The sequence below is a fragment of the Monopterus albus genome, unplaced genomic scaffold (assembly GCF_001952655.1).
Source record: "Monopterus albus unplaced genomic scaffold, M_albus_1.0 scaffold121.1, whole genome shotgun sequence".
Classification (NCBI taxonomy): domain Eukaryota; kingdom Metazoa; phylum Chordata; class Actinopteri; order Synbranchiformes; family Synbranchidae; genus Monopterus; species Monopterus albus.
In genome coordinates, this window is record NW_018128001.1 from 1,896,008 (window position 1) to 1,906,424 (window position 10,417).

The following is a 10,417-nucleotide window of genomic DNA, read 5'->3' on the forward strand; positions in this document are numbered from 1 at the left end:
GTCCAAACCAAGCCGCTTCCTGTCAGCAAAAGAGGGTCTGTAACAAGACGGGTGTGTGAGACAGGCCCAGAGACAGACACAGAACAGGCGCACAGACAGACAGTCTCACCCAGCTCTGTAGTGCTTCAGAGCCTTGCTGCTGGTGTTGGTCAGCTCTTTGTCAAACACGGACTTCCTGCCTCCTTTCCCTGCCTTCTGATTGGCTGCTGCACAGAGACAGTCCAGTTTAGTGGCACTTTGACATGTTTGTGTGTCTCAGCCTGTGCTTGTATTTGTCAGCACGTTTTAGTGTTTGTGACCTGCAATCGGTGTCTCATCCTCGGGCATCGCTCTTGCTCTCTTTGGTCGTCTCTCTCGCTTGGCCGCCCGCTCAGCAAACATCTGAGCCTTCAAAATCTCAAACTGAGTGCGCTCCTCAGACTGAGGAAGATGAGGGGACAGACAAAGATAGTAACGTTTCAGTACTCACTGACCTTCAGGAGACCAAAGATCAGACGATTCACATTAAACATTAGTCAAATGCTAAAACTCTTTAATGTTTACTTATCAGAAACCAGATTTAAAATATCTAATAAAATAATGAGATGTCTCACGCCAGAGTTAGCTAATAGCTAATTTCCATCTGTTGTAAAAACACTGATGCTGTGCTGCATTCAGGTAAAGTGAGAGAGAATAAAAATAGACCGAGCTGCTACTGACTTTTTAAAAAACAAATATCTTTAACTTGTGGGGTAGGATTTAAGTAATGGTGTCAGTCCCTCGCCACAACTGAACCGACCTACACGTGAACTGACGCGGAGTCAGATGCATTGGAGAAACATTCCCCCTCCATGTTTAATTGAGCTGCAGCAAAAACTGAACGTTTTGGACTAAAAAGGCTGAAATTAATGGAAGCTCTCACTTGTCTAAATCAGGAGGAATGACAGACACACCTGCTCTGTCCCACTGAGAGGTAAGTGATTGTTCGGTTTCTCTCACATATCTAATGAGTCGTTACCGTCAACTCCTTCTTCTTGCCGTCCTTCACAAATTTTTCTCTCTTCTTCTTCCCTCTCAGTGCAAGATCAAACTCCTGCAGAGCCTTCGACACTGGCAAGATGAAGACCAGGGATTAAAATACTACAGCAGAGTACTGCCGACAGTGGAGTACTACAGAGTGTATTAGTACTCACTTCGACTCTGTTTTCTCTCTTGTTGAGTTTGGAACCAAACTCTCTGTGACTGGGAGGAGGAGGCGGTGCCATCGAGGCGCTTCTGAGCCACACTCAACTACAAACGCAGTGAGACAGTGAAATGAAAAATCATGAAGTCTTTAAACCTCCGGTTTCATTGTTTCTCTGTTGGTGTTTGTCTTTAGCAGCTTTTCAACTCCGAGTTCAGTTTTTGATGGTTAAGAAGTTTGCCTTAATTTCTAAAAACACAGTTTCACTTTGGCATTATGAATTACTGAGTGGAGATTTATGTGAAGTGAATTACATTACAATAATTTGTAGTCATTTTAGTGAAATGCATCCTGGGAGTCATAGTCTCTCCTTTGGTTTTTATGGCCACAGGCTTCTTGTAGCTTTTTATTAAAGAATATTTTCTAACAGGTCTCTGCTCTGTATGTGGAGGTGGGAATTCTTGATTCTGCTCGGCCGACAGCTGTGGACACCAGGCGTTTGTTGTTCTACATTGTCAAAGCAGTACTGTGTACACGTGCTCATGTGTACCTTGGCCTCAGATGCAGCCAGTTCTCTCTCCTCTCTCTCCAGCTTCATTACAGCCTCAACATCTTTCTCCAGTTTAGAGATCAGATCTCTGAACTTCAGGATGACCTCTGGGTGACAGACAAGGAGAGAGGGGGGAGAGAGAGAGTAGTCATAGCACACCTGTGGAAAACTACAACCACCAATGTGCTTTTACAGTTTTTGTTCAGGTTTACCAGAAAACATCTCGCTGCTGTTACCTTCTTGCTGCTCAGAACTCATCTCTCCTGGGTTCCTTGAACTACTCACAGGCACACTACCCTCTTTCTCACCCTATCTCCTTCTCCTTCATGTGCATACCTGGTGGCAGGACTCGGGCCTTCACACTGTTCTTGGCCGACTTCACAACCTCCTTCAGCATCTTCCTTTCTGACTCTCCAACCAGAGACACCGAACGTCCTGAATGACCGGCCCTCGCCGTGCGGCCGACGCGGTGGACGTAATGCTTGACTGTGGACGGCATGGTGAAGTTTATCACCTGGGAGACAGACCGATAGAGGCCAGGTAAGCGAGACTGTCTTCACAGGATTGATCAGGAAACCGCAACTTTGTTCAAATCTGAATTCAGTAACAGAATGCACAGTCAGTACGAGTACTGCAGTACTAGTAGTAATGTTTACAGCTACAATATCTGTTGCTGCAGTGATCTTAGTAACAGTAGTTCTCCAACACTGACCCCTGTAAAAAAAATTAATAATACATAACTGTTTAACAACGCTACAGTAACACTGCAGTTACAATCACAGTGGCTCTTGAAACTACAATCCATAGTAATCCTAGGGTAACCTCACGCAGAGGAACGTTACAGTAATGCTTTATTTATACTGGAGTAGCCTTGTACTCACTCTACAGTAACTTTTCATAGTAACGCAGTAGTAACTTTAAGGTTCTCCTGCTGTACTACTACGAGGAAGTGACTCTCACAGTTTTGACACCATCGATGTCCAGACCTCTGGCCGCTACATCCGTCGCCACCAAGATATCAATCTGTTCATCTTTAAAACGCCTGCAGAGCACAAGGAGAAGGTCAAGGGTAAATATTTATTTCAAATGATCAGGTTAGGGGGACATATTCTGTTTGTGTACCTGAGGTTCTCCAGTCTCTGGTTCTGGCTCAGTTCTCCATGCAGTTCTCCAGCCTTCAGGCCTAACAGTCCCAGCAGGATGTGCAGCCTGTGAGCTTGTTTTCTTGTCTGAGTGAATAACATCACGTGATCCTGGAACGTCCGAGTCAGCAGAGCTACCGGCGCACACAGCCATCAGTACTGTGGTATTAAAAGAATTACTACAGTAGTAGTGCAGTATTAATGGTACCTACCAGCCACCACAGCCTCTCGGTCTCCTTCTCTGTTTGGTCGGATTCTGACGAACTCCTGTCGCAGCAATGGAGCCACATCAGTGTTGCTGTTAACAAAGATCCTGATTGGCTGCTTCAATGACACTGCTGCCAGGTCCTTCACCTGCGGACAGAGGTCACACGACAAACTGACGCCGACGGACATGGATCACACACCAACATGCCGGTGGACACAGGTTTGCATGTGTACCTCATCTGTCATGGTGGCAGAGAACAACATGGTCTGTCTGTTGTAGGAACACAATCTGATGATCTCCTTCATCTGCTCCTCAAAGTACTCGTCCAGCATCCTGAGAGAGAACCGCACAGCTGAGGTCAAACTGGCGAGTCTTTCCCAATGCCGTTTGTTGGTTGATTCCAACCTCTTGCACCTGCAGGTGTCAGCGGCTTACCTGTCAGCTTCATCGAGGATCAGGATCTCAATGTAGGTCAGCTCGAAGCTTGGCGTGTTGTGGAGGTGATCAATCAGCCGACCAGGTGTAGCGATCAGGACATCTGGCCCTGCCCTCAGTGCAGCCTCCTGAGACTTGAGGTCCAACCCACCTGGAGACAAACCAAGAGAGGTTACCTGAGGACCAGGCCAAGACCAGAATCTGGAGTTCAAAGTCCAGAAAGCCACATAGACTCTTAACAGTTTAACAAATACAGACAGTCAAAGAACTGTCAGTCTGTCAGTAATGAGTAACCAGTCCATAACCAGTCATACCAACAGCCAGGCAGGTGGTGATGGAGGTGAACTGGGCGAGCTGACGGGCGACAGAGTGAACCTGGATCCCCAACTCTCTGGTAGGAACTAAAACCAGGACCCGGGTCACCTGGGACGTCTTGGGTTTATAAACCAAACGCTCCAGCACTGGCAGCATGAAGGCTGCTGTCTTCCCTAAGGAGAAGAGATGAATGATTTTAATAATCTGTCTAGTTCCAGTATGCTGAACTGGTCCTACTATACCAGTGTTACCTGTTCCAGTTGCAGCACAGGCGCAGAGGTCTTTACCCAGCAGGCCAACAGGAACACAGGCCTTCTGGATAGGAGTCGGCTCCTTGAAGCCAAGAGCCGTGATGGCCTGTGGGGACACAGCAGGAGGTCTCAAACCACAAGAACAATGAAACCAGGGCCATGGGAGGGGAGCTACTGCTGAACACCTGGTGCTCTAGGGTTGCAGGTCAGACTCAGCCTGCATCATCTCCACAAAAGAGGCAGAGCTGGAAGAGGTCACTGAGGTACTGGATTTAAGAGACACTGCAGTTTTACCTTCAGGATGGGTCTGGACAGGTTCATGTCTTCAAAGGTCAGCTGATCGTTGTACTGAGACGCATCTTCATAGAAGGACTCTGCAGCCTGAACACAAACACACTTGTTACCATGGTGACCAGGTACCTGAACCAGTGACATCAGTTCCTGTTCCTCACCTCCTCTCCCATCTTCATCTTCCTCCCCTGTCGTTCTTTCTCTCTCAAGGTGTCTGACAGGAAACAGGAAGTCAACAACTTCAGTCACATTTTTTAGCATTTTAAATAAGAATGTCCTGATACCGATACCAGTATTTGGTATCAGGTCCAATACCGCTCTCTAGTACTCGTGCTGATTCAAGTTGTCTGATACTACGCACTGATACCGCTTAATGGTGACATTTACTTAAACCTCATGCTGGGTGAGCTGGTCGTTAGGTGGTGGAGAAGAAAAGCGATTAGCGAGCTCTCTGCTCTGTGTGTCTGAGGGATGGGTGCTCACAGACACACGGTGTGCACTGTGCGCACACCGGGACAAGATGACGACAACGCTCGATATGGGCGGCAACACTGCCTATAATGGAGAGGGTACAAGCAGTCTGCCAAACTTGAACAAGCAGGAAAATAACAAAATGCTTCGAACTCTGCCCGCGGTCGACTCCCCTGGTGTGTGTTAACACAGTCAACCCACACGGCGCTCGTCCTGTTAATTGTTGTAAATGAGAAGAAAACAAATGCCACTTTGATGTAGCTAACAGCAGAGTCTAATGAGTTCTGTGTATGAAAAGGAGCCGAATCCTTGTGACTTGGAGGCAGAGACCGAGTAGCTCCTTTACAGCAGTGCATCGAGTGCAAAGGCTGCAGGTCAACATGCACCCAATTTTAATTACAAATTTTAAAATGCTGACTGTGACAGTATGAGCTTTTTCTGGTGTCCTATGTGGGATCACCAAATAATTTCATCCCAAGAGGGCTGCAGTACTAAAAGATTAAAACCCACTGTATGACAACATGTATAGCTACAGCAATGTTGACAGGTTCATGTTGTATCTAACAGGAGTGGTGGCAGTGCTGCGTTTGTATACACGGGAAGTTCTAAGTTCACTCACACAGCTTCCTGTTATTTATTTAAGCATAGAAAAATCTTAGGAAAATGAAAACAGTCTATAATGTCACTGTACTTTTGTGGTAGTTGTAATTCCTATAGTAAAAACACTGCGTAGTATTGCATATCGGTACTCCAATGTTAGTACTCCTACTTGGTCTGAAAAAAGTGGTAGCGGTGCATCCCTAGTTTCAACTCTAACTTAAACTCCTAGATGGGACTTCTGTTCAGAATTAAATGACATCTTAAGGCACATGTGTCAAACTCAAGGGCCGCGGGCCACATCCGGCCCACGAGATCTTAAGGCACATGTGTCAAACTCAAGGGCCGCGGGCCACATCCGGCCCACGAGATCATTTTATATATCTTTTTTTAATGGCCCTGCGAATGAAGTGCCGATAACACACAAACTACAAATCCCATAATGCAGCTCAACAGCTGTCTTACTGAACGATAGGCAACCTGCCATCATTCCCGTGTCAATTACATCAGATCAATCAAGCGTCGGTTGATGTATACAACCCTAATTTCAAGTCAAAGCTAGCCCCAAACAATGGCCAAGAGAAGAGTTGATTCTGAGCCTTTCTAAACCGGTGGGAGGTTGAGTATATGTTTACTGACGTTGTCGGTAAACCCATGTGTCTTATTTGTGGAGCTAATGTGGCTGTAATTAAGGAATATAACCTAAGACGGCACTACGAGACAAAACATCAGGACAAGCTGAAAAACGTGAATGCAGAGCAGAAGCTACAGAAGGTAGAGGAGTTGAAGAGGAATCTGACATCACAGCAGACGTTTTCACCAAAGCTAAATCACACAGTGAAGCTGCTGTGAAAGAAGTTTTATTGTGGCAGAGGAGAAAATCAGCCCGGACATTTACCGAGGGAGAGTTTCTGAAGAGCTGCATGATGAAAGTGTGCGACGTCTTGTGTCCAGACAAAAAGCAGGTGTTTGTAAATGTAAGCCTTAGCAGAAATAGGGTTGCTGATTTTAAGTTTATTTATTTTGGAATAATATTGTATCCTAGTTGTTTAGATTGATATTTATGTTCAAAAAACGTTTAGTTTTAGTCTGTTCAATAAATGTTTATCCTGTTCGGCCCGCGACCTGAAGTGTGCTTTGAGTTTTGGCCCCATGTGCCATTGAGTTTGACACCCCTGTCTTAAGGGCTATGAGATTATTAAAACAAATGGATCAACACAAGTCAAATGTTTCTGCTTCCTGTCAAACTTCAAAATACAATTCACCACCTGACTCACCTGATTTGGTCAGAATCTCCTCATCACTGGAGTCAAACTCCTCATCGTCATCATCACGTCCATCAGGCTCTCCTGCAGCAGGCTTCACATCCTGCTTTTCATCTTCTTCATCGTGGTTCTTCCCTCCAGAGTCTTCAGCAGTGTCACCCTGAGCCGATTTCTCCTGTAAATCAAAACAAACTCCACCTTAAACACAGGAAGGAGAACATGACCAATTAGGAAGTAAAACCTGAGCAGTGGACTCACCTCACATCTCCTCCTCTTTCTGATTTTCTCTATTTTCTGATCCAGAGTTGTCACTGTTCTCTGCAAACACAGACCATGGTTGATATATAACAAATGGACAGCGTACAGAGCCAAAACACGACTGAGCACTCGCCTGTGTGCCATCACTGCCCGAGTTGCATCTCTGTGACTGCTGCTCACGTAACCTTCCCCCCCAGACATTGTTATATATGCAGGCTCTACAGCGTTTGTAAGAACAGGGAGCACGTAGAGTAGGCTAATCGAAGAGACCACTGAGTGAGACTAGTGGATCAGAAATATGGTTTTGGTGATTGTTGAGCAGCTTCTCTCTGTGTTGGACAGAGTCGTGCTGCACTCTTCATGGAGCACAGAGTGAAGAGCGGGGAGCAGGTGAAACGTATTACCTGAGGCTGCCACACCTCTGCTCTGTAATGAATGTGCAGTTAAACCTCCACCAGTAAAAAGCCAGACAGAACACCCACTAAATGAACATACAGACCACTGATAATTTCTGCTTTGCCACATCCACTACTGTGTTAACTGCTCAGCTCCTTACATACATTCACTCCGATCTGGCAAAAAGGCAACTCCCTGCTGTTTTAATGCAAGGGGGTGCGTTGGTCAGCTGATGAGGGAGTGCAAGGGGAGTGTTGTATGCGTGCACGACAAAGGGATGAGTCGATGTGAGTGGCTTCATTCATGTTTCCAGCCCATGAGTTTACCTTGTGTTTTGGTTAGCCATGCTGCTAACGTAGCTGACTCTACCTTAGCACCAGTTCTACCACCAGTGTGTTGGCACTGATGGATAAAAACCCCACTTAACATCCAGTACTAATGAAAACACACAGTGTATCGTTATTGTGCATTACCTGTGGCCCAAATTCAACAGTGAATAGCAGTGAATGCTCATGCTAACAAGGTAAACAAAAGAGTCTTCTTCCCGTGGGCGTCCACTTCCCTGATTGTACCCCATAAGCGATTGGTCAATACAGCGCCTTTGCTGGAAGATGTCACCTTCCAGTGCAGCAAAAGTTGAACCAGATCCAACTTTTCACTGCAAGAAGTTGCATCTTTTCTCCAAAGCCCCCTGCGGTGCCGTGAACGTAATCCCCCATAGAGATGAATGCACTTTATCACACCTTTGAAACTTAGTCTGAACATGGCTAGGCTAATAGCTCACTGTTTACATGCGTATGATTAGAGGGTGTGGAGACAAATCCCGGGCCTGAGCTTACTGCATGTCCGGGAATGTACCTGTTTGTACAGGGACTCGCCGTTTTACCGGACTGCAGCCGGACTGTGAAGCCCAGGCGGTGGTGAATGATCAGCTGATCAATGCTGGATTCCCCTGGAGCACAGTACCTGTTTGTTTTCACTGCTTGAGGCCAGTGTGTCTGCAACATGTGATGTGTTGCTGGTTAACCCGCGGATTAACGACCCATGATGTTATTGTTGGAGCTACGCGACCTGTTGGAATTAATTTCACTACTTTGGGACTGTATGTGGTCATGTGGGGGAAGATGCAGTGAAAAGGATGTTCAGGGCAAATATCGGTAAAGAAAATCAACAGAACATCATCAGAGGGTGTAGAACGTGACAACAACCAGCAACTGCTGTTCATTATTTTAATACATAGTCACATTGTTATTGGTTTGTGTGTTGCTTCTGGAACAATCAGTAATTACAACAATCTCCTGAACAGTTAGCACACTGTGGATTTATGATTAATCATCTGATGGGAAGTGAAGGTAAAGGTCACTGTTGGCATTTACTGGTCTGCCTGCTTCGGCTGCAGAGCCAAGAGAACATCGGTCTGCTGCAGGTTGTGGTTCTCTAACCTTGTTCTTGAGCTGTTGGATAACATCAGCCATCGCCCAGTCGTCGTCATGGTCCAGCCTGTCTTTCTCTCCAAACTTGAAGTCACAGTTAAAGTCTCTTGACCTGAAACTCCCAAACTTCTTCTTCCTGTTCAGGATGATCTGCTCCCCCTGATGTGCACAAATACACAGAATACACACACATTAACTCACAACAAATACAGAACAACATAGTAGTTATTGGTCACACATAGCTCACAGTGATTTATTTGAGGCGGACCACCACAACACTAACCGCCACATATTAATTTAAAATAGGTTAAATCTCATTTCAGCGCAGGGCCATGCGTAGCGCATGTATTCACTGTCCCTCCGTGTACCGCTCTGTTTCTCTCTAGACAGCTCCATCTCTGTGTTTGTTTCTATAATATAACGCTGTCAATAGCAGAGCTCCAACTCTTCTAATAAGTTATTAGCAAGCTAGTAAGGCTAGCTAGGCTAACGTTAGAATACAGCTGCTGCCGAGGTCAGCACGCTGTGAATAGCATGGATGTGTACGGACTGTTGTGCAAAAGTTGATGCTAGTTCCTGATCTGTGACGCTGAACGTTTGCTACCTCAGTCCAGGGGGATGTCAAAAAACACACGGGGAAACACTGATCAGTATGAAGAGTGATCCAACTGAGATATTCATTGGTTCCAACCAGTGCTGCTGAAGCAGAGGGTCAGGAAGTGAGAGATGTAGGAGGAGGGCAGCAGCCGACACACTGCTGCTGTGGGAGGGCTAGTGCAGGAGGGACAGGTCAGATGAACTGCACTATAATATTATTATACACATCATTTTTTTTAAGCATGGCACCCCTCACCCCCTGAGCTACCGCTGCAATTCTGTGGGAAACTGCAGCTTCAGTCAGAAATTAACAGCTTGTGCACAGTTCATGCACAGTTCTGAGGTAAGGAAGCAAAGGTTATTTATATAGCACCTTTCTAAACGTGATACAAGGTGCTTTCCAGAAAAACATAAAGATGCTTTACAGTAAAACATAAAAATGAATAAAACCAGATAAAAACACATTTACACAATAAAACAATAACAGCAAGAATGCATAATCAAAACAAACGCATCAATCAGTGAAGTTGTTAAAAGCTTGTGAACACAAATATGTTTTAAGAAGTGATCTAATATTTAACTCTCAATAACATCAAAACATGCTTAATATCTTTAATTACAACTGGCTTTGGTATAATAAAGACATTACCTGTTTTTTAATTCTTACTGAGTTTTTACCAAGCTTTTTGATAATTATTCTATGCAAGGTGGTTGTAATTATCTTCACAAGTAATGTGGAAAAAATAAAAGAAAAGCATTTGAAGCTGCATGAAGCAGAAGACAAAGAATCATAACTTTACTAAATTACATATTCATCTTCTGCTTTCTAAATGTTCTACTTTTCATAGTAAGGCAAGGACTGGAGTGATATGCTCATGGTGCCGTGTATTAGTTAAAAAGACGAGCTGCAGCATTTTGGACCAACTGTAATCGGGACAATAAGGCTTGAGAAATGCCAGTATACACTGCATTACAATAATCTAGTCTAGTGCTAATAAAGGCATGAATTGCCTTTTCAAAATCACTAAAAGAAAGAAAGTGTTTAA

At 45.0% G+C, this 10,417-nt stretch overlaps 1 protein-coding gene across 1 annotated transcript in view; it reads right to left on the bottom strand.

Annotated features, from left to right (window-relative positions):
* Positions 1–10,417, bottom strand: part of ddx27 (DEAD (Asp-Glu-Ala-Asp) box polypeptide 27) — a gene marked incomplete at its 3' end in the record, with an annotated part of 12,496 nt that continues 2,079 nt past the window's right edge. Inside the window, exons 2-20 of the mRNA XM_020612178.1 lie at positions 8,784–8,933; positions 6,946–7,005; positions 6,700–6,862; positions 4,516–4,568; positions 4,358–4,444; positions 4,064–4,169; positions 3,812–3,985; positions 3,498–3,648; positions 3,296–3,395; positions 3,067–3,208; positions 2,835–2,988; positions 2,673–2,754; positions 2,049–2,226; positions 1,713–1,819; positions 1,173–1,269; positions 998–1,089; positions 300–420; positions 110–206; positions 1–37 (exon numbers count right to left, since the gene is read on the bottom strand). Of these exons, the coding sequence (XP_020467834.1) occupies positions 1–37; positions 110–206; positions 300–420; positions 998–1,089; positions 1,173–1,269; positions 1,713–1,819; positions 2,049–2,226; positions 2,673–2,754; positions 2,835–2,988; positions 3,067–3,208; positions 3,296–3,395; positions 3,498–3,648; positions 3,812–3,985; positions 4,064–4,169; positions 4,358–4,444; positions 4,516–4,568; positions 6,700–6,862; positions 6,946–7,005; positions 8,784–8,933 (2,151 nt within the window). The remainder of the gene's footprint in view (positions 38–109; positions 207–299; positions 421–997; positions 1,090–1,172; positions 1,270–1,712; positions 1,820–2,048; positions 2,227–2,672; positions 2,755–2,834; positions 2,989–3,066; positions 3,209–3,295; positions 3,396–3,497; positions 3,649–3,811; positions 3,986–4,063; positions 4,170–4,357; positions 4,445–4,515; positions 4,569–6,699; positions 6,863–6,945; positions 7,006–8,783; positions 8,934–10,417) is intronic.